The sequence below is a fragment of the Passer montanus genome, unplaced genomic scaffold (genome assembly GCF_014805655.1).
Source record: "Passer montanus isolate IOZ18808 unplaced genomic scaffold, ASM1480565v1 scaffold44, whole genome shotgun sequence".
In the NCBI taxonomy this organism is placed as follows: domain Eukaryota; kingdom Metazoa; phylum Chordata; class Aves; order Passeriformes; family Passeridae; genus Passer; species Passer montanus.
The window spans coordinates 101945-129857 of NW_024369262.1; the positions used below are offsets into that span (position 1 = coordinate 101945).

A 27913-nucleotide genomic window follows, 5' to 3' on the forward strand; every position below is an offset into this window, starting at 1 on the left:
CTCATCAGACACCCAGGTCTGTTTTATCCCACAATTACAAGCCTGTAGCAACAATTCTACAGTGTGGCACTGGGCTGGAGTGTAGGAGAGCTGGTTAATGTTGCATCCCATGCATGCCCTTGGTCTTCACAATCTGTAGTCTGAGGCCGAGTCTGTCTTTCTCCCACACTTTGTATTTCTCTATAAAATCTCAGCACAGTTGAAGGAAGGGCTTTTCTTTGGCTCTGCCTGCACAGCTCCAAGTACAGGGAGGTTTCTGGTAGGCACACGATCCTCTCAAGTGCCATCACAGCAGCACAGCAGCTCAGTTTCCTCCTCCCATGGCACACTCCCAATGTTTAAGGTCCTCTGAGCTTCCCTCATCCCCACAGTGTTGCTGATGCTCACAGGTTGCTCTGTCTCATGGATCCAGAGTTTCCCGTGCAGCTCTTCTATCACATCTGTGTGGCAAAATCACCACACTTAAATCATCAGACTTGAAAGAAGTAATGGAAACTCTTCATCTTCCTGATTTCTCTGGACTTTGAAAAGCAATGTGTGGTCTTGTGATTTTTTTTTTACCAGGCATTCTCAGGACAGTAAGACCCAAGTGGAGCAGGGAGCACCAGTTGAATACCTGCAAGACTCCAGAGCAAGGGTTGGCTTCCTTACCTGTCTCATCCCTGAATGCTGCATCCCTGTGTTTCCTGCAGAGTCTTGCTTGTGTGTGGTGGGGATCTGCTTGGAATGTGAACATGGCTTAGATATAGAGAAGAGATACAATAATAGAGCCAAGAGACTTTACCCAGACAGGATCTCCTTTCCCACAGTGGTCTCGGTGTTTTGCTTCAAAACAAGGCCTAGCAAGCCTGTGAAGTAGCTGTTTGATGGCAGTTTTGGCCAGGAGCCAGGCTAGCACTTGGTCTCTGCAAGACAGTGCTTGGGAATGGTCTCCAGCATGGGACCTTCCAAGGGTGTTCAGCTGAGGAATGCAAATGTATAGCTGTGAGTTCTGCTGATTCAGGAATTGCACGGAAAAGTTTCTCCTTTGATGAGATTTAGATAAGTTGTGTTTCCTTTACTCTGGATTTTCCTTGTCCTTGAAGTGGCAGAAAGCTGAGACTCTTCAGTTCTCACTGTGGTCCCAGTGCTTTACATTCCTCCCCCCATCACTCTGCTCACATCCAGCCTTTCATCTCACATCCTTTGCATATCTGGCTGCATTCATTCCTCTCTGGCCCCTCTGAGGTTTCTGCTGTCTCAGTTTTGGGAGGTGATGTGAATGTGAGAGCGAGAGAATGTGCATGGCTGAGGCTGGCTTTGTGTGAGCTGCACATGTTCTGGTCAGGAGCATGGAGATCTTCTCAGGGGTCTGTCACACACTCAGGCTCACAAGGGCTCACCACCCTCAGGGATCTCTTGCTGTAGGATCTTTAATATTTTCCATGCTCTATGCATTCAAGTGTTTGTTCTCTCAGAATCCTGTGGTATGCAGGAGGAAGGTTTCCAGGCATCTGTGCCAAGACCTTGCAGAAGTCTCTTTGTGTCTTTGCTAAGTGGTTCTCAAGAAGCACCAGATATAGGGAGGACACTCAGATAACCCCAGTGTTCATGTTCCTCTGTGCACCATCAGCCCACTGCTGAGGCCACCCTGCTCCCCTCCTGCACTGTCCCTGCACCTCCTCGTGTCCAATATCTCAGAGCAAACCCCTCACAGGTGTTGGAGTTGCTGCTGTGGTTGTTCTCAGCATGTTCAGCAGCAGGCCCTGTCTGGGTGCTGGGCATCACCACTTCTCACCTGTGCTGTGGTAAAAGCAAGGGCAAAATCAGGTGTTTTCTGCAACACAGCTCCATGCCTGCCTTGACAGCAGCAGGGCCACTGAAAATCAGGAGTTTGGATGCACAGGAATTGACTTGGTGTCTTTTGTGGCAGATTGGCATTTAGGCAGCTGCTTGTCCTTGTGCCCAGTGAGGACAGCAGCCCCAGGGTCATTTTGCAGGAGATGTAAGATGGTGGCCACCCCACCCTGTTCCTGTTCCCTCTCCCATGGGCAGCACAGTGCCCTGCAGTCTCCTGCCACTGCAGCTGATGTGCAGGTGAGGTTGCTGCCCCCTTGGATGAACATCACCACTGAAGAAGCTTTGGGCACTTCTGTGCAAAGCTGGCATCAGCTTTAGGCTTCAGCATCCTCCCAGAGGAGAGTGGCTGGCAGAGGTGGCAGTGCAGTGACAAGTGCATCACTGCCAGGGGCAGATGCAGCTCTGCATCTGAGACAGCCCAAAATTTGCAGGGACAAAAATCTCCATGTCCCAACACAAAAAAACTGCTAGCATACAGCAAAAAGGAGCTGCTCACCCTCATTTTCCCCCATGCACCTGCACCTGGGCACGAGGGAACCTCCTGAAAGTCCCCCAGGAGCACAGGAGCTGCTGCAGCTGCCCGTGTTCCCTGCAGGGGAGGCAGGCATCCCTCTCCCTGGCACGGCAGAGCAGGGAGCAGCGCCTGCCCTTGTAGGGTAATCTGTGCCTGGAGCTACCTTGGCTGGGTGCTGGCAGAGGAATGTGTCCCCGTGGGCCAAGTATTCCCTTGAGCTGTGGGATGCTCTGCAGGAGAGCAGTGCTGCACCTTCCAGGGCTGGAATCTCCACATGGGATTTTACAGCTCTGCTGCCTTGCTTTTTGTTTTTATTTCCCCCCCTCTCCTGTTTTTCATACGTGTCTGTGTGTCGTGCTTTAGAAATAGAAGAGCAGAGGGAAGCTGCCAGTGTTGCTGCCCTGGTATTGCAAAGAGATGGAGGAACAATTTCCCTTTTGGTTTTCTCCTGGGGTTTGGGCTCTTGGATGAAGCTCAGGGTGCCCTGCTGTGATGGGGGAGATGTGCAGTGTTCAGAGCCACAAGGGCTGCAGCATTGCCCTTGGTGAAGGAGGTGAGCTGGGCTGGCAGTGGGACCCTGCATCCCTCCAGCAGCACCTTTTACAGGAGCCTGTTGAGGAAGGTCAAAAGCAGTAAGGAAAAACCTCCCCAAAATCCTTGGCTGTGTGCGGGAAGCAGACCTTGGAGGAGCTGAGCTCACATTGTTCGGTTGCTGGCTTGCGAGTGCTGAAGGGCTGTGACACCCCTGGTGTGAGGCAGCATCCAGAGGGACTGTGACCATCCCATCATCCCTGCAAACAGGTCCTGCATCCCCCCTGCTCCTGCCACCTGTGTGAGGGAAGGACAGATGGACACTGACAGGCAGGGACCTGCATATGTGGGAGCTGGACCCTTGGCTGGTAGAAACACCTGACTCACTCTGTGACAGGATTGTGTCACTTTAGAGACCTGAGAACAACTTTTTGAAGAGCATCCACTGTGGTTAAACACTGCAGCCATGTCCCCTTCCTGTCCCTGCCTGCCACATGCCATGGCACCTTCCTCCCTCTTTGCACAGCCATGGGGTGATGTGCTTAGGGGAAGTGCCATGGTTGGCAAATTACCACTGGTGTGCCAGCCAGTGGGGACTGTTCAGCTGCTAGAGGAGAGGGAAGAGAGGCTGCTGCAGGGGGGAGGAGATTAATTTTGATTATTGCAATGATATTTAGTACAGTGCAGTTGCCAGCATCCCTGCCTTACACCAGAGCCTGCAGTGTCATCCAGAGGGATGCTGCCATCACAGCAAATCATTTCATCCCAGGACACACGGGCTGGGCTTTGCAGCCAGCACTGGAAAAAAATGTTGGCAGAAGTTGCAAAAAAGCCTTTTCCCTCTGTCTTGCCTGTTATTTATTAATTCCCCTGAAAGCTGTCGGCACCAGGGCTGGCAGCAGGCACAGAGCCCCACGGGTAACCCCGGGCAGGACCCTTATTTATCAAGAGCACAGGAACAGCAGTCCCCAGTGAGATGTATTTTGTGATGTGTGCAGTGATGAAAGATAGAGAAGTACAGTCAAAAGATTCATGATAAGGGATTTTTCTAACTCTCCTTAGCAAATGCTGCTTCTGGGTGGGTTTTTTTTTTAAGGAAAAAGATGTGTTCTGGGTAAACCAAGCTACCCCAGGCTGGAGGGCAGCTGCTGCCTCAGGGATCAGGGACACTCCTGTCAACTGCTTGAAAATTGGGGATCTAGTTGCTGTAAGTCAAGTTCTAGCAGGGATTTTGAGGCTGCTCACATGGAGTTCAAGCTGGATACCATCACTTTCCTACAGGCCATGTGTTGCCTGTTACCTTCCCTGTCCAATCCCATCCATCTGGAGGGAGGGAAAGGGTGGGAGGGCAGCCCTGGGACAGTGGCTGTGGTGAGGAGGTTGGTCCTTGCTCCTTGTTCTGCAGGTGTTTATGGGTGTAGGTACGTGGGTAGTGTGTGTAGGTGGTGTGAACCCATGGAGCAGTGTCCGTGTCTCTGGCTGTAGCAGGGCTGGGCTCTGGGGTGGTGGGAGGATGCAGTGAGCTTCCTCCTCTCTGAGCCCCTGCTTTTCCCTGCATAATGCCTCATTAGAGCAGTAAGGAGGGATCCTGCCTACTCACCTTCCCTCGTGTCTCCACCTCAGGTTGGATATTAGGAAAAAGCTTTTCACAGAAAGGATGATAAAGCTCTGGAATAGCCTGCAGGGAGGTGGTGGAGTCACCATCCCTGGATGTGTTTAAAAAGCCTGGATGTGGCACTGGGTGCCAGCGTTTAGTTGAGGTGGTGTTGGGGCCTGGATTGGACTTGATAATCTTGAAGGTCTCTTCTAACCCAGTGATTCTGTGAATTCTGTGAATTCTGTGCACTCATCCCTCTGCCTGACTCTTGCAGAGACCTTCCTCACCCAGGCACCAGCATCCTCCTACTCCTCGTCACGCAGCCTGAGCTGCCACAGCTGCAGTCAGGCCAGCTGTGTGCAGACATCATCCCAAGTTCCTTCTGGGATCAACCAGGAGCAACCACTCTTGGTAACAAAAAACACAGAGCTGGTTTGCTTTTGAACCCTCACCAATACCAACATTTCTCTTTTTTGCCCTTCATTTCAGGAGAAGAGGACAAGAAATGAACGACACGAGGGCGACTCTGAACTAGAGGATCCCTAACTTGTAACTGGGACTGAAGTCTTGCATGCGTGACCATCGCTAGAGCCAGCAGGACATGCATGTGTCCAACTATCAGACAAATGCGGGTGAATCGTCGAAAAGAAAAAATCCTGATTTTCGTTCTGTTCTGTAGCTTTCTTTTCCCTGTACATATGAGTGCAATTACTGGACAGCTGGCGTAGAGTTTGGGGATGGAGCTGTGTGGATCTGAATCATTGTAATGTGGTTCCTTGGGATTTGTTCTTGCCAAATTTGAGACCCTCTTTGCAATTTTCACCCTGAGTGAGCACAGGCAAGGTGGCCTTCATGAGAGATTAAGGCAGGAAGTCTGGATTTGAGGCCACATCCCCCAGTGGGATGGGATGCACAAGGCAGCTTCAGGGGCTGGGAAGGGCTTGGCAGTGAGTGAGGGCAGGGAGAGAGGAGAGGGAGCTGTGTGTTGGGGTTGTTGAGCCTTGATGATGTCCACAGTGTTGCTGCTGCTGTGCTCTGCTCCAGTGGCTGCAGCAGCTGGGCATAGCTTCAGAGTGTGTCCAACACTGGTGTGAATCTCTTGGAGGTGTGTTTGTACCTCAAGGTCAGGTGCATGTGGTGGAAGGCAAAGTTCTCCCTGTTTATCACGCTGTCCTGTTTGATCCCTGCATTATGGAAAGCCCAGCACCTTCTCAGGCTCATCCAGCACCAAAGCACGGTGAAGTCCTGTCTGTTCTCCATCTGGCACCTTGCTAAATCCCATCTGCACTATATAAGGCAGTCCTTCTCCTTGGAGGGGCAGCCACATAAAGAAAAGCAAGGGGATGCCTACCTTGCATTCCTCATGTCCACCACTCCTTCCTGGTCACACTTTCTTTCCTCAGTGAATTTTTAACTATTTCTCTAGCAGTAGTAGAGCTTAAGTGTTCAGGAGCACATCCATGACTTCATGTGCTCTGCTGTGGAGAAATCACTGACTTGCACAGGGCATCCCTGCCAAGGGATCACGATGGGAATGAATGTATGCTTGTACATAATGTAGTCTTTCTCCATGAGTGGTGTTTGTTGTGGCATCCCTTTTTGTAAGGCACCAACTTTATCTTGCCCTCTGGGGATTTTTTCCACAGCAGGAGTGAGACAGTCTTCAGTGAGGATTTGTAGATCAGGAGTGGATTTTGGATCCATTGAATTGATCCTTTTCCATTGAGCTGCATCAGCTGAGAAGCTGATACTGGGTGATCTCTTCTCCAGCTCTCCAAATCCTCCCTCCTGTTTTCCTCACAGTCCCCTAGGATCCATCCTGATGATATTTAGTTAGCCAGAGCCTGTATCTTTCCTTTCTCTTACATTCCAGCAACAGCACTAGAGCCAGGGTCTGGGATAGCATTTGCTCCTCTGCTGTTGGGTTTCTTCTTCTACTTTTTGTCTCTTAAAAGCTTCCAGTGTTTTTCTGTATCATCTGGGCAAGAGCATCTCTCCTTCCATACAGTAGGTGCCAAATATCATCCGTCCTTTCTTTTCTCCATCACCAGCATTGAAGATGAGCAGAACCCCCAGACCAATGGGAATGTACAGAATTGTTATACTACTGAGCTGATTTATTGTACAGAAAACCTTGCATGAAATGTTGTTACTGTATTTAATATATAATGTATTCAAGGAATTTTAATATGGAGCTCTTTAAAAAGATCTTTATAGATACTCTGTGGTTAGAAGATTGTTGCTGATTTTTTAAAATCTTACTATACTTTGTCTTGAAGAAGTTTTATTTTTCAATTGTGTTCTGTCAAAATGATTTAATCAGTTGATCCCACGGGATAACCAATTCCTCTTCAAAGATTTTCACCATGGATGAGACCCACCCTGGTGTAGAGGACCAGGACATGACCCAGGTACTGTATAAGCCTTCAAAAAAAGGCTTCAGTAAGACTAATGCTGTAGACATGTGATTTGCCCTTCCTCAGAAGGGTGGATTTCACCTTATTTTAGCACAGGTCACAGAAGTAAAGAATTGTTTAAGTTGGGAAAGACATCCAAGATGATTGAGTCCATCTCCATCGCTCTGTGCAGAAAAGCAGCCAGTGGGAATTTAGTCCAGCTCCAGCTCAGTGTCATCACAGGAGAGAGCTTCTTTGTTTCTCTGAGGCTAACAACCACTTAAGGAGAAGCTGGGCTGGATTCAGAGGCTGGGCAGGATTCAGAGCATCCCAGCCCTGTTTGGAGGGTCCAGCAGGGCCTGCAGCTGCCCAGTGACATCTCCTTGGTCCCTTGTGCTACAGGAACCTGCTTGGTCCATCCACCACCTGAGTTACACTGCTTTCCCTGGACTTAATGTCTGGTGAAGGATTATGAATTGAACCCAAATGTGTGTGGTGTGGAGAAGTTTCTTGTGTAAAAGCCCAGGCAGTGTCAGTCTGTTCATGCAGTCATTGGGTCACAATTGTGAGTTACCAAAGCCTGAGCCACCGTGGGCAAGAAACCAGAGCTGTGTCCCAGTTTGTTCTTTCCAGCAGCAGCAAGTTGGATTTTATTTCTATTGTGAGCCCTCAGATCTGTCTAGAAAATACCCAGGTAATCTGCACTAGAGCTGCCTGGGGCAGGTGGCCTCCTTGCCAGGAGGGACCATTTTGACACGTCCCCATTTCCCCTTCTCAATGGTTGACCACATCTCTTGTCTCTCCCCCATCCTTTAATTACTTGGAGTACAGGTTTCACTCCATACTTCTGATTGCAGAGCCTTATACTTCAAACATCTTAATTAAGTAGAAAAATATCCGTAGGTGTAAGTATTTTTTCCTTTATTCTTCAGTGAAAGGTCAGGATAAATCACAGAGTACTTATTTATTGCATGTGTGCCAGCAGCAGCATGCTGGGAGCTTTTACAGGCTGGAACATGTTCTTGTGTAAACTTGGAGATCCCAGAGCCAAGACCATCACTTTGGGATAGGCTCTTGTGTCTTACCAAGGCATCTGACTGTGCAATACAAGGGAGATGGACACTGGGTGGCTGTTTTGCCCTAAAGCTTTTTTTTTAAAAGCAGCTTAGGGGAAAACCTCTGGGATTCTTGCTTTTCTTGGCAACAGAGGTTAGAAATTATTCCATTTTTAGTTTTATTTTGATGGTGCTGCCTGGCATATTCTAAGTCTATAAATAAAACTCAGGTCTTTCCAGCAAGACCTTTAGCATTGGTGGGCTGCTGTGACAGATCCTCCACAAGATGCAGGGTGTAGGACATGCTGGATGGCAGCATAGGATTATGATTATCCATGAGCACTTTATACTCCTTCCTCAGGGGCCAAGCACCGTGCTGGGGTACAGCCAAGGTGGGAGGGAAAGGTCCTGTGTTCCTGGGGCGAGCACCAGGGGGATCAGCTGTGGTGGAAAGTCTTTTGTGCTGTTCTGGGGTATTGTGTCATTGCTGGATGAGCTCTTCCCCCTGTGCTGTGTGATCCCACGGGGATCCCATGCTGGAAAAGGAAAAAGAGCAAAGTGCTGTATCCTGTATTTTATTTGTGTCGTGTGGCCCGGGTGTGGATGAGGTCTGTGTTTGTGTGTTTGGGGTTTTGGCACTGTGAGCATTCTGTGTGTGTGTTTCTGGTGATGCTCTGCTCAGCCAAGGCTGGATGGCAGCACCAGGCGCTGGGGAGGAGGGACAGGCTCTGAGGAGGGGCTGAGGGGCTTCATTCCTGTAGGAGCATCAGATCTGGGGTTGCGTTGGAGTTTCTGCTCATGGTGTGGATGGCAGAAGGAGGAGCAAGAGGAAAACTCAGCATTAAGTTTTGGTCCTTCTTTTGTACATCAGGTTGATAATACTGCTTCCCAGTCAGGGTCCTGCTCCACCAAAACTCACCAAATAATGATTTGAGCTGTGTAGGGGCCCTGGCTGGGAGATGTTCATGAGGTCCAGTGACCTTGGCATTAGATCACTCTGAATCAAACACACCCAAGTCCCCACTACCTAATCCTGAGACTTACTGTGATTTTTGGACCATACCTGGCATGGCCATCACCTTGTGTAAATGATGCCAGAGATTCAGTTCCCATCTGGGCTCTTTTTCCCCCACTTCTGCAGTGGCATTTTCTGTCAGGGGAGACAGCCTGGCAGTACTGACCAAGGAGAGGGCTTTACCCCATGCAGATCTTGTGTGGCACAGTTGGAGTTAGGATTTGCAGGGCTGCTGTGAGTAGACACAGGGTAAACTGTGCTCCCTGGACCTGTTCTTGTGGTGCCATTCAGCTTTTGGTGTGAGTGGGGCATTAAATGAGCCAAAATCTGTGTGTGCCTGGAGTGGTGGGCACTTGGGACCAAGAGGAGGGCAACCCCTGAACTGCCAGCAGGTGCCCTCAGTGGCTTCAGTCTGGGAATATGCTGATTTTTTTATATGAGATGCCTGAACAGCCAAATGTAGAAATCTCTGAGATTGTGCTTCATAGTAAAAGGTAAATTGTTATATCTTGGGGGGTGGGAGGGTGTTATCTGAGGGATAGAACTGAAAGAAATGAGGTTTCCTATTTTATTATATGAGAGATATTTTTCCACTAAATTGCTGCTTCCTAAACCGTGTCCTTTGTCTGACTGTAAATAGCCAGGTGTGCCGGGAAGACGTGGGAAGGCTCCTTGTGGTCACATCCATACAATCCACTCTGTTCACACAATATTGGGCTGATTTGTTTTATACTTAGAAAATTACAGAAATAAAAGCAATTTTACTGGATGACTGGGAGTTTTTGTGTCTATTTCATTGTTGTTGTTTTACCTTTTTTTGGGGTTTTTTTTTTTGCTTTTCTTGTCCCATTTGTGGCTGATTTGGGGGACATTTGGGAGCCCATGGAGCCATACGGGAGTGCCTGAGGGCATTCTTCAGCCCTAAAAGGAGTTGTGCTCACCAGATCAGGATTTCTTGTGGGTTTTCAGAGGAGCCAAACTAGAAATGGAGCTGAGCTTGTGCCTGGCATGGGATGACAAAGGCAAAATGAGCGGAGTGGCATAATACGACTGTTGGGAATTTTTAAAATTCACTCTTGGGGCATGAGAATACAAATAACAGTGCTAATTTTGACTGTATCCAGAATAGTCATCACCTTATCTCCCCCAGCTGGGAGGGGAGGTTTAAATAAGCCCTGCAATAACCTCTGCAAGAGCTAATTGTGAAATAAATAATAATTAAATAACTTGGCCTCCTCTGGGGGGATGGCATAGGGCTTGGGGCCATGCATTTCCATCTCTGCATCACCAGAGTTCTGCTCATGGTGATGTTTGAAGCAGAAAATCCTGATCCAGCTGCAGGTCCTGTTTTGGAGCAAATCTGTGCTCATGGCAACATCTACCCTTAGTGCTTTTTCACTGGGATGTGGCCCCATGTGTTCCTTCCCAATGTGTGAGCAGGACAAAGGTGGTGCACAAGGTAAGCCAAAAGCCTTGTAACCCACAGTGGGTTACAAAGAGTGTCATGGGATGCCCTGGAACATTCTGGTTTTGGGAAAGGGCCATTGCTTGGCCTCCTCTTTGCTGGTGCAGACTGATGTCAGAGCAAGAGGAGCACCACTGCCATGGCTGGAGGTGACCCTCAAGCCAGTCCCCAATACCAAAAATGTTGTCTCAGGACACAGCAGTGAAGGCAAAACCACTCCAAATTCCCCACCTGATGTTGTGTCAGTCCCTGGACCCCTGGGTACCATGACCTGGAGCTGTGCTTGTCTTTTGAAGGCATGATTCAGAAAACAACAACACCCTACCAACAAAAATCCCAAGGGCCCCTGTATCCCATGGCACAGATCCAGCCTCCACACTGGATGTGCATCCACATTTCTGGAGGCCACAGTGGCCACAGGGCCACTGACACCTTTTGGTACCCTCAGCACCTCAGGTTCATGTTTGCTTTGGCATCAGCTAAACTGAAGTATTTCCAGGGAGATGTGTTGTCACAGCAACTGGGGATGGAAATGCCACTTCTGAGGGGTGAGCACCACCACAAACATCTGGTGCTGGGGCGTTGCAGCACGGGACAAGCACAGAGCCCAGCCAGCCCTGCTGGGAAGGAGCGAAGAGAGGTCAAGGACAAGTTAAAATTGGAAAGAAAACTGAACATGCTGTTTTGTAGGACCTTGTTTGCTCTCATCTGCCAATTTTTTTCCACCCTCCCCTTCCCATTGCCAGTGGTGCAGTGTAAGCACCTCCTGCAACTGGCGGGGGCAAGGGGGCTGTGGCAGCCAAAATTACTGGGAAAAGCCTCCAGCTCTCAGGGGCTCTTCTTGGCAACCTCGACCACAGCAGGTCCCCTCTGCACCCACCATCATATTTTAAACCTTGCCTCTGTGTCACTCCTCCCCATCCACGATCTGCAGCGTGCCGCACATTTTTGTGCTGAAATTCAGAGCTTCGTGCTGCCAAGCATGAGCCTGGGTTGTGTAATGAGCTTCGTCTATTATTTCTCTATTTTCTTTTCTCCCTATCAATGTCTGAGAGCTACCTGGTAGCTTTTATGCCTTCCACAGTGGTGCTTCCCTGGGTGTGGGTGGGCTTGAGCCCCATGCAGAGGTTTTCAGAACCCTCTTTGTGCTCCAGCAGTTCCTGTCCCAGCTCATACCAAGGATGTGCATTCCCAAATGTTTCCCTTAAAAATAGCAGATTTTTCATTTTTCTCTCAGCCCCAAGCACAGGCTGAGTGTGTTTCATGGGCAGGGGGAATGAGCTCCTTTCACAGCCATGAATGTGTGCTACCCCTGCAGAACACTGCCAGGGATGCCCTTGGAGGGTCACCAGCCCTCAGGGCCCTTGGCATCTGGCCCAGCTGGAGCAGGAGATGCTGGATGAGGCACTGGAGATCAGTCAATGCCAGCTGACCCAGGAGAGTGTTTGGGAAATCTGGCCCTAGGTCTTTGCAATCTCAGACACAAACACAGGGGCTTTAGAGCCTCATTTGCTGTTTCTGCTTTCATTTCCCCCTCCCATGGGCAGTGGAGCTAGATGGATTCATTTTCTTTATCTCAACCTGGCTTTAGAGTCATAGAATCACAGAATGGTTTGGGTTGGTCTTAAGGGGGCTTAAAGATCATCTTGTTCAAACCCCCTCCCATGGTCAGGGACACTTTCCACTAGACCAGGTTGCTCAAGGTCTCATCCAACCTGACCTTGAACACTTCCAGCTCTACTCTGTGTCCCTGTGTTGTCCCACCTGGTCCTTTGTTTTCATGCTGCTCAGATCAAGCCCAGTTCAGTGTTTTCTGTGCCCCAGGCAAGCCCATCCTCAGTGTCCAGTACCTGCTGCAGATGAACTCAAGCTGCCACTGCTCCTCCAGCAGCCTCTGCTCCTTGTTACTCCAGCAGAGCATCCCCAGTGCCTCCTGCCCGCTCTGCTTGGAAGCAGCCAAGAGATACAAAAAAGTTATTCAGAGGAGATGGCTGTGAGTGTATTGACAGCACCACACCAGTTGGTGTCTGTGAGAACCTAAGATAAAACCTTCCCCAAGGTCCCAGCTACATGTGGGAATTGGTGCAGAAGGTCATGGGACACCCCCAGGCTGCACCTTACCCAACAGGCTGACAAAAACCTCTTCCTCTTAATTCTATCTTTATTTTTCATTTGAGTGTTAGAGTAATGCATTAATTATCACAGCAAAGAGGCAGCCTCAGGACAGCCCAGTGCCTACATCACAGCTGGAAGCACCACAGCCCCATGAGCTCAGCATCTCTGGCCAGAGACTGCCCTGTCTGGGCAGGTCAGTCAACAACTGAACAGCCCAAGCAGGGCATTGTCCCTCGATAACCACCTGCCAGAGGCAGGGAGGTGTGCTGGCACCGTCTTGGCACCATTGCAGGGCCACACAGGTGAGCAATCCCTGTGCAAACTTACTGAATTCCCTGTGATAAAGTAATTTAAGGAGTGGCAATCCCAGGGATGGTGTGGGTGTGGAGAGGTGTGAGCCCACAGGTGTTCAGGCTGTGGTTTTTTCAAGCATTTGGGTGCTGTGGCCAAGTGGGTGTCTGTGCTGGGTGCTGGTACCAGCCCAGGAAAAGATTCAGGCTCTGTTGGTGCTTCAGGATGGGCTTTTCTGCTCTCCACATCACTCCAGACGGGGTCTGGTCCCACTCTCCAGCTGCAACATGGCTCCAAGAGATTATAAAATGGCAGATGCCTATTATCTCCCAATGGAAAGTATTTTAGCTAAATCCATGCTATAACCATTTTATTGACTTCAAGTACTAGAGAGGAGGTTAGAAGTGACTCTTTTACAAGTCATTTTGCTGTTAAATTTAGCTGTCCTATTTTCATTATCCCCATGGCCTTGGCAAGGGTGAGCAGCCTTCCCTAAAAGGCCTCGTTTCATACAGTAAGTTATTTGCTTCTCTCCTGACAGATATCTAAGCTTATAAGGTTTGTCTGCTCCACTCAATAGCAGTATCAGCCTTCAATCTGTATGATTAACATCAGCATTTTGTGTTTGCTTTTGGCTCCTTGTCTGACAACTTTCCATGTTGCTGAGGACTGGGGCATTGGGATCGCATCACGTCACTTGCAACGTGGGATCATCTGATTTTGATTCCCAGGCTTTATGGTACGCCCAAAAGATTCAGATAAATGATTCAGTTGCTTTCCCCCCACTTTTCCTTATTGCCCAGCAAAGATAATTGATTTTTTCCATTTATTTCACAGTTGTCAGGTCTATAATATATTGAGTAGAAAGGTAAATGTGACCATGAGCAAGCCACAAGTGAGCTTGAGAGGCAGTGATGTTAAAAGAAATATTCCTGCAAGGATTTATCTCAGCAGGTTAAGATTTTGCCTACTTTCAAAACTTATTCCTCCTGCAGAGAGGGCCTTTATGCCAGGCTTGGTGGCTGCAGAGAGCCAGTGTCTCCTTTGAGGCCAAGGGAGGCAGCAGATGAACTGAGGCTCATGGAGCCTGTCCCTGCCTGGAGTGCTGAAGCAGCTCAGTGCTGGGATTTCTGGGGAAAACATCCTCTCTTTCCTCCAAAAACACAGCCCCAGTGCTCCCTTCTCAGCTCCAGTGCTCCCCAGCACAGAGTGTGCCCTGGAGTTGCCCAGTGGGATGCACTGAGGCCACAGGGTCCCCCATCCACAGCCTCTGTGCCTTTCCCAGCAATGAGCCGACCCCCTTCAAAGCTTCCCCTTGCAGCTGTTGGCCCCCAAATTTCAGTCTGGCACTGTCAAACCCAGTCCCTTTCTCAGTGATATTTGTTTTAAGTGGTGTCTGCACCACCCTGCTGAGCATCGCTCGCAGTGACCCCGGCTCGCCTGGCCCTGCTCACATCCAGGCCATTCAGGAAATGCTGGAAATGCTTCCAAATGCACCCAGCCCAGCCCAGTGCAAGTGCTGGGAGGGAGCCAAGCCCCAGCTGTCTGGCCTCACCAAGGGAGGGGGCCAAGCTGGGCGCCCTTCTGCTCCATGGGTCAGCTCTGAATTCTGAGCTGGGCTTGCTGGTGCTCCCCCTTCTCCTTCCCGACCCTTCCTCTGAGGCAGCTTTTGGGAGACAGAGTAGGACACGGACTCAGGACAAACAGCCTGAGGTGGCTGTTGTGATGGAAAAGATGATATCTCAATCCTAATTCCTAAAATTCCTCCTGGGACCCTCACAATCTCTTGCATCCCACTGTTCCCCAGGAATGCCTCGAGGTCTCTGCTCATCCCAAGCCCTGCCTGCAGCCTCTCTGTCCCCAGGGAAGGCTCCTGCCGGGCGAGGGAGCATCGCTCACAGGCAGATGGCTTCATCCTGGTGGCATGAGGGCTTGGCAACAGGGTGGCCCTGCACCCTCCCACACCCTGTCCCACCCCCAGACCATGTAGGGCACCCGCTGTTCCCAGCCCAGAGCTTATAGGAAGAGGAAGCCTCATCCCTGCGCAGAGGAGGAAACCCGGCAGCCCAGATGTGCTCAGAGCCACGCCGATAGCATTCTTATTTTGTTTTTTTTAATCTGCAAACAGAGGAGAGGCACGGCCCAGCCCGGGGCGCAGTGAAGAGCCGGGAGGCTGCGGCACAGCCCTGGCACAGCCATGGGGCAGAAGTGCATGGACAGGTTGTCCTCCTTCCTCTTCGAGTATGACACCCCTCGGATGGTGCTGGTGAGGAACAAGAAGGTGGGACTGACCTTCCGGCTGATCCAGCTCATTGTCCTGGCGTACATCATCGGGTAAGGCTCCCCAGCACCTGCCCTCCCTGAAATTAATGCTCTGCCACTGGGTTAAAAAGCAATGGGGAGAGAGGGGCTTCTATATCCCCTATATCCCAGTGCAGGGGGTTATTGCTAATGGCTTCACATCCCTCTGGCTGTGGCTGCTCCCGTGCAGCCCCCAGTGTCCCACCATGGCTCTTTTAGATGGCTGCTTAGTGCCCATATCCTCCCCAGCAGCTACTGTATGTCCAGGCTGGAGGCTCATCCCTGCCCAGCCCTGCTCTGCACACCGGGGCCCCGTCTTCTCACTGAAGAGAACCCAGATCCTGCTCCAGCTGCTGGACGGTGGCCTGAGAATCTGTTGTTATTTTTATTTTCATTTATATTAAATAAGAGGCATTTGGGGCCAGTGCAGTGATTTGTGAGACCCAAGCGGCTCAAGACAGGGCCATAAATCTCCCTGTTCACCGCTCTGACGCTGCGGCCGAGACACAGCTTGGCTCCAAAATTCCTGGTCTTATTTGCTTCTGGGAGGCAGCTCCAAAAGCAAGGGCAACTGCTTAAAAAAGGCAGTGAGTGGAGCAGGCGGGATCAGAATGGGTGAGGATGTGTGTCCTCAGGTGCCCCGGGGCTGCTGCTCCTGCTGCAGTTACTCTGTGCCTGTCCCCCCCGTGTGGGATGATGCTATGGGATGTGATGGTTGGTGAGCCTTTGCTGTGGCCCCATGGCTGCTGTGGGATCAGCCCTAGCAGGAGACCAGCCCCCTTTCATGGGTGCCCCCACCCAGGGCAGGATGTTTGAAAGGAAAGGGGGTGTCTGGCCATGAATTGGAAAATCTGGGAATTTTTGGGGCACAGAGTGTCTTATGCAAAGGAAAGGCAGTGGCTCCCAGGCCTCAGTGCAAGCAAGTCACTGCAGGGAGCAGAGGTGCCCATCCTGCCTTTTAGCACAGACTCCCTGGAAAGGGTGAAAGCCTTCCCCTTCTTCCCAGGGGATCAGTGTGGAACCCCCATGCTGGTCCCCTCCTTGGTCCCACCCTGCTCACCAGCACTTTGGCTCCCAAGGGTAATCCTCATGCAAAACTGCAACCGAGGTCTCAAGGATGCTCTGCTGCAGAGAGTTTTGCACTGGTGTTACTGGGAGCAGCTTTGTTTTTCCTAAGGACTGAGCCTGTGAAGTCCCAGGGCTCCAGTGCCAAATGTGGCTGGGGCAGCTGCTCCTGTGGATGGGGAACTGGCACAGATGGTTGAGCAGAGCAACTAAGGCAACGTGGCTCAAGCAACTTGGCTAAACTGAGACAGGCAACCAGGAGGGATCAGGAAGAGAACCAGCCAGGGGGTGACAACCAGTGGCAGAGGAGAGGAATCTGGCATGAAGTTGCTATAATTCCCAAGTTTTTCCTGGTTTGTTGGGATGGGGCTCCTCTAGCAAGGGGCTATGATTGCAGCTTCCCACAGCCCCACCAGCCCCTGGCTTCCCCACAGCACTGCCCCCAGTTGCCTTCCCACAGCACTGCTTGCAGTTCTCTGCCCACAACACTGCCCCGAGCTCATTGCCCTCACCAAGCCACAATGCCTGAGATTTTCTGCCCTTTGAAAGCAAATTTGGCAGCCAAATGTGTATTTATTTACCATTCTCCCAGCTTTTGTCCCCCCTTCATAGCAGGCATGGGATGCCCATGGAAATGTGTGCCAATGCATGACTCTGCTAGAAGGACATGGGCAGTGCCATCAGTGCACAGGAGTGGGGCCAACCCCCCTGCGAGCCCCCGTGTCACCCCTGGGGAGCAGTTCTTTTTCCTGTGGTGACTGTGATAAGGGGGTATCGCTGTTGCCCAGGAGATGCTGGGCACATTCTGGGTGTCACTTCCTGAATTCTTGCATGCAAGGAGCTGCGGGCTGAGCCACAGGATGAGGCCAGCAAGGGAAGAGGGCTTGGTGGCTCTGCCACATCAGGGAGTGACACCAGGGGACTTTTACAACCTGGGCAGGACTTGCTGCAGCATTTACAGCCTCACGGGAAATGGTTTTGTTTGTCATGACCTTGGCTTTGCCACAGGGGAGGTGGGGTTGCCCAGCCGTGTGTGCCCATAGTCAGCTCTGCCAGAGGGGGATAAGGTCAGCAGCAGGGTCTGTGCTGGAGGCTGATCTAGAGAAATGTTCTACCCTTGCTGCTGCCCAGTTCAGATCCTCACGCAGCCCTGAGCATCTCCCTGATGCCCAGTGTAACCAGTGTAACCCAGTATGGTCTCCTGCCTTGGAGAGGATGTTGGAGCTGGGTGTCCCAGCTGGGGTGGCAGCAGTGTTGAATTTCTGCTCCCATCCCCAGGCACTGGAGCAGATGCTATCCCTGAGGTCCTCTTGCCCTCAGTCCCAGGATGCTGATGTGGCTGCTCCCTCTCTGAGTAGTCCCCACAAGGTCCAGCACCAAACAGAAAACCAGACAGCACCTGGGATTCCCCATTTTCCCCTCTGCCATCAGCCAGGTGTCAGAGGGGAGGCTGACACACCAGGCTGGTGTCATGGGCTGTCCCGTGGGTAGCTGCTGCCTCTGTCACAGCCAGCGGGACCGATGCCTGCGGCAGTGGGGACAAGATCCAGATCGCTCCTTTTTTAGTGCCGAGAATGCTCCGCGGCGCCGGGAGCACTACCCGAAATGGTTGCTTGCCCATGTTTATAGTCTCCCTGAGTCAGAGTTAATCCAGCGGCAGCTTGTTTATGCTCTAGGTTAAATAGTGTCAGGAGCCTGCCCTAATGACTGTGTGATGGGCTGGGAAAGGCAGGCAGAGCCCTGTTCTGGTCACAGCAATGTCCCTAACCCTGCTCCTGCAGCCCTTTTGCACACAGGGCCATTGCTCCTCATTCCCTCTGCTGGATGGGGAACAGTGGCTCTGGATGTGAACCATGTCCAGACTGAGCTCTGTGTTGGCCTTGGCATTGGGTTTGGAGAGCTCCTCTGCAGTGGATCAGGAGATCAAGGGTGTTGGGGTAGGTCACTGTGACCAGCTAGCTGCAAACCTGCCATAGGCTTTAACCATAAATGACTGATGGCCACTGTGTTCCACCTGCCATCACATGCCCTCAGCCACAAAATGTGTCCCAGTCCCCAGAACACACCATTCTGGCATGAAAGTCGGGTCCTGCAGCTATCACATGCCTCAGGCAAAGGGTAGGAAATTTCAGCAACAGGTCCCTTGTCCAGCAGGAAGAAACTTGGCAAATGATTCCCCAGGTGAGACTTGGTAGAAAAAGCCCCAGCCCACAGGTGTGTGCTGAGGATTGGGCCAGTGGAGGAGTGCTGGTGGCCATGCTCACCCTGCCACCTTTCCCTGTCCAGGTGGGTGTTCCTCTACGAGAAGGGCTACCAGTCTCAGGACAGCATCGTCAGCTCGGTCTCCGTGAAGTTGAAAGGGCTGACACTGACCAACGAGAGTGTCCTGGGTCCTCACATCTGGGATGTGGTGGACTATGTGTTCCCACCCCAGGTAAGGAGTCATGGTGAGTGGGTTAGGGATTTGCTTTTGTCCCAGTGGCTGCTTTTCCTCATGTGCTGGGGTGCAGATGGGTCCTTGGCATAGGCTTTCTATGGAGCTAACCATGGAGCTAACCATGGAGCTAACCATGACAGGATGTCCCTGTGATGGAAAGGAGGTTGCTCCTATCACAAACTTCTGCCCAGGTTCTCCCCAAGGAGCATTTGGTAGTTGGGACTCGCTGTGGCTGAGGAGGCACATTTGAGGCTGCCTCCAAGAGGATCAAGGTTCCTCCAGTGCCTCTGGAGCACTACCTCAGGCAGCAAGTGGAGTCGTCCAGAGTCCCTGGGGCTGGTGGCACTGCAGGTCCCCACCCAGGGAGAGGCTCCTCACAGAGGGGACACTGTGCTCATTGTCTGCGAACTCGTTGGCTGTGTCTCCACAGGGGGACAACTCGTTTGCCAGAGGAGACACTGTGCTGTCTGCGAACTCGTTGGCTGTGTCTCCACAGGGGGACAACTCGTTTGTGGTGATGACCAACTTCATTGTCACTCCTGGACAGAAACAAGGAACCTGCCCAGAGGTAAACGCATCGGCTTCCTTCAGTGGGATAAGCTTCTGTGATTCAGGGGAATTGTGGTGGTGTCACTGGGTGACTTTTCTGACACTGAGAGGTTTAGTAAAAGCCAGGGCCTGGCCCCATGTTTAATGTTCCTGACTCCTGTGTGCTGTGTGAAGACTTATTCTGCTGAAAAACAGGCGGCATCCATTTAAGTTTTCTTCCCTTTGAGATGATCAAGCAGAGCAGACTTGAGGATTAAATGAAAGCATCTGCCTGGAGTGAATAAATTGCCTATTTTTTCCTGATTTATCTGGACAGCCTTGGTTGGGAAGCAGTGTATGAACAAGGCTCTGGCTGCAGTTGAGCAGTGTAACCCTTAAGAAAGATGCTGTCTGGTGAGGCAGGAGGGACAGGGGGACTGAAGCTGCAGGGTGGGACACTAAGAGGTGGCTGCTTTCTCCAAACAGCTGCCAGATGCTGGGCTGTGCTCACAGGACAGCGACTGCAGCAAAGGGAAATACAGCCGCCAGGGACAAGGTATGGCACACGCTCCTGGTGTTTCTGGTGAGACAGCACGGAGAAAAGCTGCCTGGCTGGGGTGTCCCCTGGCTGGGGGACCTGCTTTGAACAGGAACCTCTGACATGCTGGTTGAGGGTCCCACATGGGCTGGTCCAGCTCTGCTGTTTTGAAAGATACCTCAGCTGCAAACAAAAGGTTAATCAGGACAAAAGGTTAATCAGGACTAAGCCATTTCCCCCGAACTGTTGTCCTCTTATCAGCTCAGCATTTTGTTAGGTGTGTTTTAACAAGAAAAATCCCCAGCTGCTCCCCTGTATAACACTGTAAGAGAAACCACTGTCCTGAGCTGAGAGGCCACAACTAATTTCCTGGCTTAGAAAGGTGCCAAAGCCCTGAGCATTTTGTGTCTTGAATGCCCTTGGCAGAGCTGAAGCCCCAACCAGATCCCACCCATCCCAGGTGAGCTGAGATTTCACAGGATCCAGGGGTGTGAGCAGCTGTCTCCCCCACAGGGCTCATGACTGGCAAGTGTGTACGTTTCAACAGCACTGTGAAGACCTGTGAGATCTTTGGCTGGTGCCCTGTTGAAGTTGATTACCATGTTCCCAGGTAAGGAATGGTGTTGTTGCCCTCTTTCCCATCCCAGCTGCACTTGGTGTGGAGCAGATCAAGTTGGGGCTCTATGGGATGTGGCCAGGACAGCCGTTGTTGTGAAAGACCAGAAAGGGAAGGGTTGATACCACCAGTTTTCTGGGTCTGCTTGTCTCAGTTTGGGTGAATTTCCACCAAATGGAGCTTTCTCTAGAGCCTGGAGAGCCAAGTGATGTCTACGCTGGTGTTTTTCAGCCCTGCCCTGCTGTCAGAAGCAGAGAAGTTCACCTTGTTCATCAAGAACAGTATCACCTTCCCCAAGTTCAAGGTGTCCAGGTAAGGAGAAGTTTGGGGCGATGAATCCTGGTCAGTTCCTCCAGCTGTGTCCCTCAGAGGAAACCACGGGTTCAGCTGGATGGGTGTAACTGGATGCTTGATATAGAGGATTGCCTACATCATCAGTGATCCCAGAACTACTCTAACTGCTGCACTGAACCCCATGTTAGCTCATAGGAACTGAGACATTTCCCTCCCAAATCTGTCCCACCTCAGCTGGTAGCTGTAAGTTACTGGAAAGATTTCTGGAATTAACCTCTCCTGAGTTACCCTCACAAGTTGCAAATCAGTTACTCTGATTTTTCATTTTTCTTCTCTGAAGACAAAATTAAAATACCACATGGCCAGGATAAGCTTGGTGCCCCAGAGACCCCCTTAATGTGGTATTCACACCTTAACATCACAGATCCCACCTGTTTCAGCAAAGGGTGGGATTGGCCCCTTCCTGTCAGCACTGGGGGAAATGCTGCTGGCTGCAGGCACACTCCTAAGAGGATTTGTGATGGCACTGACCATATATCTGATTTGGAACAAATTAACAGAAGCTATTTGTGCTGTAGACAGCAGATTCTTCTGTCTAAGCTGATCTTGTCCCTGTGCTGCAGCCAAGGTTAAGTGTCCTGGCAGCCAGCACGCTTGGCAATGTGCTGGGCTGACCTCGCACCTCCCAAGAGGTGGCTGGGAGAGGGGATCCCTCCCAGCTGCAAGGAGAGGTGGCCGAAGCGAGGACAGGCTGAAGAGGACACAGAGGGAGCAGGTCCTGGCAGTGAGGGTGGCCAGGCTGGCTGCTGTGGGGAAACTTCCTGCCTTTAATCACTGCTGACAATTTACTGCTGAGCATCAGCGATGGGATCAGTCTGAGCACGGCACAAGTCTTATAAAACCACTGGCTTCACAGACAGGATGGTTTTGGGCAAAAGAGCAGAGTGGGATGAAAGGCAAGAAGTTGCCCTTTCCTTTTAACCCTTGCTGTAGGAGATAGCAAACTCCAGCTACACGTGTGGAATACACTCACTATCCCTGAGGTGTCCCAGATAAGAATTGCTGGAGCTCAGAACACTGCCTAGGAGACCCTATGGACAAGTGGCATGTGAACAGGAGAGTGACATGGACTAGGCAAGGGACTTACAGAGGTTTCCCCCCCCCCAAATTATTGTTACTGAGAACTTTTCTCACTCTCTTTTCATTCACAGGCGCAACTTGGTTGAGAGCGTTACCAAGCAGTACCTGAAGAAATGTACCTATCACAAAGTCACTGATTCCTTATGTCCTGTGTTTGAACTGGGATATATAGTGAAGGAATCGGGTCAGAATTTTACCTTCCTGGCTGTTAAGGTACTTCAATTTCAAATTATGTTCCTTGCTGTTGATGGGAGAGGGACACTCCACAGTGCAATCATTCCCAGCTGTTGAGATGATTTTCAGTTTTCTCAAGAATTCTTGAGAAAACAAGTGTCAGAATTATTTCATAAAGATTATGAATCTCCTTGGACATGGCCTAATATTTACATTTTTCTTGGGAACTCTTGAGAAGATTTGACCCACTGGCAGTAAATCCCAGGGTTCAGCTTGTTTTAATTTGAGCAGTGAATAACTAGACCTCTGTGGCCAAATCCCATGTGATTAAGCTTGGAAATCCCAGCTGGATGGTCAAATATTGGTCATTGCACAGTGTTAACTGCAGCCTTTCCCCTGGCTCCAAAATGCAGCTTTGCCTAACACTCCTCAGGCTGGTGTGTGGGAGCATCTGCTATCTCTGCACTGCAAAACCTTGTGATAACTTTGCTAGGCATTGAATAAAATCAGAGGCTTGCATATATGAACATTTATTGCATGGATTGGATCAGATGGCCCAGAGAAGCTATGTCTGCCCCATTCCCAGCCAGGTTGGACAGGACCAGAAAACTGGTCTAGTGGAATGTGTCCCTGCCTGTGGCAGGGTTTGGAAAAAGATGGTCTTTTTGGTCCCTTCCAACCCAAACCAGTCTAAGACTCTATATATGAAAGGTGCATCTAGAGAGCCAGGACACCTCATGCCATTGAGACAGGACATCTATGAGGAGGGAAAGCATTTCTTTGTGTGGTCCAAGGAGGGGCAACGTTGTGACTCCCCTCTTGGCTGCAGGGTGGAGTGGTGGGCATCACCATAGACTGGAACTGTGACCTCGACTGGCCCCTGCGGTACTGCAAACCCATTTACCAGTTCCATGGCCTTTACAACGATGACAGCAATGTTTCACCAGGGTTCAACTTCAGGTAAGGAAATACCTGCTAATTCTCCAAGTGTAATTCAGAGGTGACAGCTTTCAGGTTCCCACTCAAGAGATGGTGGAAGGCCAGAGACTGTCCTTCAAAATACTCGCTAGATTTGCAGGACCAGGCAGCAGTACCAGTGCTCTTTTAAATGGCATGAGAAAAGTGATAAAACACCTGTTGCCTTGAAAACTGCCCCATTTCCTTTCCATCCCCTCCCCCTTGCAGGCTCTCCTTCTTGGCTGAGCTTTTGGGAAGCCCCTTGAAAGACTGGAGATGGTGTAGGATCATGTCACGTGTTCTCATAGTCTGTATCCTCTGCTCTGTGTGACTCTGTCACGAGTGCTTCACTATCTGCTGCACGCAGAACCTGGGGACATCAGATCAAACACCATGAGCAGGAGCTGGAACTCCAGCCTGCAGGCAGGAAAACTGAGGCACAGAGAGGAGAGGTACCAACAGCCCAGCTCCTTCAGGGGTTTAATGAGAAGGTCAGGAGCAGGTCTGTGATAGCACATTCCCAGATCTTTGTCCAAGATCCCGATGCTGCAGGGTTGCAGGGGCTGTTAGACCCCCTGGCAGACCATTAACACTCACCATCCAATTGCACAGATATGCCAAATACTACAAAGAAGATGGGATGGAAAAAAGGACACTCTACAAGGTGTTTGGGATCCGGCTGGACATTCTGGTGAATGGCAAGGTAAGGGTGGATCCTCTGGATCTCTGGGACAGCCGTGCCATGTCCTTGGGAAGAGACCAGCTCTGTAACACAGCACCAGGGTCCTGTGGGATCAGGAAAATTAGTGTGAATGCTTTCCTTGCGTGCTGGCCTGCTCACAGGAACCCTTGGGAAATACTGGAGAAGGGAAGACAGGAGAAAAATATGTTTTTTTGGTCACGTCTTTCAGCTGTGGCTTGATCAGTGGTTTTGTCTAAAAAATTTTGTGATGGAAGTCGGGGGGGACCTGTGGAAACTCAAAATCTTTTCTTGATATTTCCAAAAGCTGAACATTTGCATTTTTCTATTTTGTCATTTTCTTCCCACTGGGAGAGAAGGCTTTCCTTATTGTGTTCCCATGGAGAATATTCAAAGTGTATACTTTTGTTTGGTTGCTTGGTTTTGGTTGGGTTTTTTTATGTTAAAAATACAGGGAAAAAAAAGTAAGTTCAATTTATTTCAGCCTAAAACCAACCTACAATATTTTTCTGTTTGACCAGCTCTTTCCCAGCTCCTGTTTCTCTGTGTGCTGTGGTTGTGGTTTGGGTTTCTGTGAGGCCCTTTTGCTGAGCCCCACCTACAGCACCCTTTATTTTCCTCCCTGGGCTGACTGTAACTTATCACCTATTTTCTCTGACTTTAACCAGGCAGGCAAATTTGACATCATCCCGACCATGACCACAATTGGCTCTGGAATTGGTATTTTTGGAGTGGTAAGTTCAGATATTTCCAGCCTCTATATGGAGACTCTCAAATTATTCTTCTTGCCTGTGACATCCGTGGGAAGTGTCCTTGAGCTGCAGTGAAATACTGGCTACTGCTCAGGGAATCAGAGGATGAGCAAAAGGGGGAAAGGAGGTGCTCTCCTGCCTTGCCAGCTCAGGAAAACAGATTCCTGCTGGTCTCTGGCTGATGTGAATTCTGCCCTGCTGATGAAGGCAAGGCTGGCTGTCTTGGCAGGTCTTGGTATCCTGATAGTTTCAAGTTAGAGCTGGCATTGAGGGAGGGTCTGTAGGTGATTGGCAGTATTTAATTCAGGACAGAAACCCAGCATCTGATTTGGTTATGGTTGTTAAAGACTTGGGAACAGCTCAAAGGGTGTTTTGCTCTGCACTTACCTAAAGGGGAAACATTTCATTTCTGTTGGCTTAAATCACCCACTGTTGAACACAGCACACTTCACTTCTGTCCTAAATGGACATTCAGAGACTTCAGCAACTGCCATGTTGTGGGATCAAGCAGAAGTGACCCTAAATTGTGGGGCAAACTGGGAAAAACTGGAAGTACACAGAGGTGCAGGTAATCTTGGAGGGCAACTCCAAACCTAACTGCACTTTGATTTAAGGCCTCTGTCCTCTGTGACCTGCTCCTGCTGCATTTTCTCCACGGACGAGACTATTACAAGCAGAAGAAATTCAAATATGCAGAACAGGAGCCTGTAAGTAACAGCGAGTGCCTGCCCTGCAGAGGCTCTTGCGGGGGTGTGTGTGGATGTGTGCATGAGTAATGATGCTGTAACACAAACATCCATGCTGAGGGGCAACCAGGCGCCTTCCTGAGCCCTTGGGACTGTTGGAGACTGGGATCCATGAATCTTCTCTCTAAAATTACTGAGATGTTGTGTGTGACTCATTGTTAATAACTTTATTCTCTGCCTTTAACCCCAGATATTCCAATATCTGGTGACACTTGCATTGCTTTAAGGGAAGCAGGGGCAGATCTGTGCTTTAGTAAACTAGAAAATGTCTCTTTTACTGCTCTTTGAGAACATCTTCATGACCATGGAATGTTTCATGGCCTTTAAAAGGACAAAAAACCAGTTCCCCCCAAATTAATCTGAAAATTATTATATACACTGAGAGTTAGGAGTTGCTGCCCAGTCACATTTTCCCTGGCATTAGAAAGGAGCAAGTCTGTAAAAGAACCCTTGTTTTCTCTCATTTTACCCCCAGTCGAAGTCACATAAGAAGGAAAAGAAGCCAGACAACACACAGTGAGAGGTGAGTGGTGTTTCCCCAGCCCTGCTGGGATACATCTGTCAGGGATGAGGGCTAAAGGTCTTGGGGCAGTCCCAAGGCCTGTGGGCAGGCAGGAGGGTTACAGGAAGGCAGCGGGGATCCAGGGAGGCTTGGAGGAGATGAGCTGTGGGCTGCAGTGCCTGACACAGGGTCAGCACTTCCCAGCTTAAGCAATTACATGGGGCAGCAGCAGATGCAGGATGTGGGACTGACATCACATCTCTGCTGGCAGCATCTCTTGAAGAAGGGGACTGGGGGGCAAAAGACCAGAAATCACTGTGCACCTCTCTCTCAGCAGAATCCACACTGACTGACAAACCTGCACGCCTCTTCCTCCTCCTCCTCTTCTCTCAAAACTCAGTCGCCATCCCATCACCTCCCTGGGCCAGCCCCAGACCAGCAGAAGCAGCGTCAGCAGCAGCTCATGGGAGGTGGTGCCCTGCAGCCAGGCAGGGGCTGGCTGGCCCAGCACACAGCCTGTGGTGGGACATGCCATGATGCTGTGGATGGGTCAGACTAAGGGATCTTGTGGCCCTCTGCCAGCCCTGCTGCAGGACACTGGGTCTGCTGCCTTTGCAGGCCCTTCAGAAGGGCTCACACTGCACCTGCCTGGTGTGCCAGGGCCGTGCCAGGGCGCTGGCACCTGAAGACCCTGGGGACAGCACAGCTGCCTCTTCTGCCCCAGAAGCACCGTTGGACAGTTCCAAATTGAGAAGGGGAAGGAAGGAGAGCTGGCAGGAACCATGCCCAGCCCTCTGCCTGGGAGAAAAATGGTTATTTTGTAAGGATGTATTTTATTAAAAAAATAAACTTTTAGTTTTTCTACTACATCCCTTTATGGTGCCTGTGCTAGCCCCGGAGCATGGTGTTTGCAGTAGTTTGCATACAGAGTTTGCATACAAAGTAATCCCTTTAGTGATGATTCCTTCAGAAACTGCCCTCCCATGCAGGGCCCCTGGGCTTCTGGCCACGAGCAGGGGCTGTTATCAGAGTTATCACTTGGGTTTCCTCCTCGCACAGGCTGGCTGGCAGGGAGCACTGGCACACTGCCAGCCATGGCCATCCACTGTCCTGTGCCAGCTCTGCCTCCACTGCCCACGCTGGTCAGTGTTAGCTGGTCAGAAAGACTTTCTCAGCAGCAGCCTCACAAATCAGCTCTTTGCACCCAGGAGTCAAACTTCCCCTCTGTGCTGGAAGATTTGCACTACTCATCACGTGCAGCTGCACATCACGGGCTGCACTCAAAGCCCACATCCCTGTGAGCCCACCCTGCCCTTGCTGCTGGCTCTGTTCCATTCTCCAGGACTCATCAACGCTGACTTTCTGCATAGCCCCTCTCTGAATGTCTGTTTTTACCTCTCCAGGGAAAATGTTGCTTTGGTTGCTTTGAAAGTGGATCCCAGCAGCCATGGCAGAGCTGGTGGAGAAGCTGTAGGGCTGTAATGCTGCCAGAGCCTGCAGCAGCCGTGCTCCAGGCTCTCAGGGACACAAGAACGTGTGCCTTAAAGAGGTGCAGGTGATATTTGGTCATAAGCTCAACAAACACTTCAAGACATACCATCAAGCTATACATTCCCCCGGGCAACAGCATTTGCTCTCAGCAGGATGCCTCAACTTTCACAGGCAGGGTGGGTTTTTGTAAGGTTATCCATGGTTAACATCTTCACCCTTTCCTGTGCTGCTGTCCTGTGTCAGAGGTGCTCATACTAAGGATGCAGAGAGGGTAAGGGAAAGCCTCCTGGAGGAGTCGGTGCCACTGGGGGCTGGGGGCTCTCCAAGCCCCGGGGCTCTCCTGCAGCGTCCATCGAGGTCCCATGTGGTGGCACGGTGCAGCTCCCCAGCAAGCTGCCACCAGCAGAGGGGACTGCAAGACCATTTCACAGGGACTGGGGGAAATCCAGTTTCCATAGACAGTGAAGTGAGAGTGTTCAGGTAACCTTTCGCACCCACTTACACCGGGTCAATCCCGGTCAAAACTTAAAATAACAAACGCAAGGCTGCAGGTAGAGCTGCGGGTTGTTCCTGCCTGCTTAATCTTTCAAGCTGCTTGTAATACAAAGTCGCTGTTCTTTCCTAGGAAGATTTAAAAGGGAGAACATGAAATCAGGAAAAAGGCAACTTGTAAATGATCCCCTCTAGTTGCTATTCTAAACTTCTGAGCTGGAATCCCTAAAAGTCCTAAGGCTGCTTTAAAAAAAACATGTAAGGATTTATTTTCATCTCTTTAACTTGTTTTCTTTAAATGCACAATCTTTGGGGACCCTTTGCTTTGCTTTTCATTCACCATTTCTGCAACCAGCAGAATG

General features: G+C 50.5%; 2 protein-coding genes across 3 annotated transcripts in view; both read left to right on the forward strand.

The window, feature by feature from the left end:
* The window catches only part of LOC120507704 (sarcoplasmic/endoplasmic reticulum calcium ATPase 3), a 56318-nt gene extending 46602 nt beyond the window's left edge, over nucleotides 1-9716 (forward strand). The window contains exon 21 of the mRNA XM_039720684.1: nucleotides 4971-9716. Coding sequence (XP_039576618.1) covers nucleotides 4971-4990 — 20 coding nt within the window. The 3' untranslated portion in view covers nucleotides 4991-9716. The remainder of the gene's footprint in view (nucleotides 1-4970) is intronic.
* A 5159-nt stretch (nucleotides 9717-14875) lies between these two features.
* Nucleotides 14876-26424, forward strand: P2RX1 (purinergic receptor P2X 1). Of its 2 annotated transcripts, none has more exons than XM_039720749.1 (13): nucleotides 14876-15152; nucleotides 18471-18618; nucleotides 19118-19189; nucleotides 19636-19705; nucleotides 20201-20297; nucleotides 20535-20615; nucleotides 21809-21950; nucleotides 22741-22871; nucleotides 23481-23571; nucleotides 24237-24302; nucleotides 24935-25027; nucleotides 25542-25589; nucleotides 25903-26424. In XM_039720749.1, exons 1-12 carry the CDS (start codon nucleotides 15016-15018, stop codon nucleotides 25584-25586), a joined length of 1173 nt encoding a protein of 390 aa, XP_039576683.1. In that variant the 5' UTR covers nucleotides 14876-15015; the 3' UTR covers nucleotides 25587-25589; nucleotides 25903-26424. The 2 variants fall into 2 exon arrangements, with proteins under 2 accessions (XP_039576683.1, XP_039576682.1); XM_039720748.1 differs by having other exon boundaries at nucleotides 25906-26424.
* Nucleotides 26425-27913: the final 1489 nt, after the last annotated feature.

Excerpts from the sequence above, each read along its gene's own strand:
- P2RX1 (XM_039720749.1), top strand. The coding sequence starts at position 15,016 with ATGGGGCAGAAGTGCATGGACAGGTTGTCCTCCTTCCTCTTCGAGTAT. Across the intron at positions 18,619-19,117 it reads ACTATGTGTTCCCACCCCAG|GGGGACAACTCGTTTGTGGT; the intron begins GTAAGGAGTCAT and ends GTGTCTCCACAG. Across the intron at positions 19,706-20,200 it reads ATACAGCCGCCAGGGACAAG|GGCTCATGACTGGCAAGTGT; the intron begins GTATGGCACACG and ends TCTCCCCCACAG.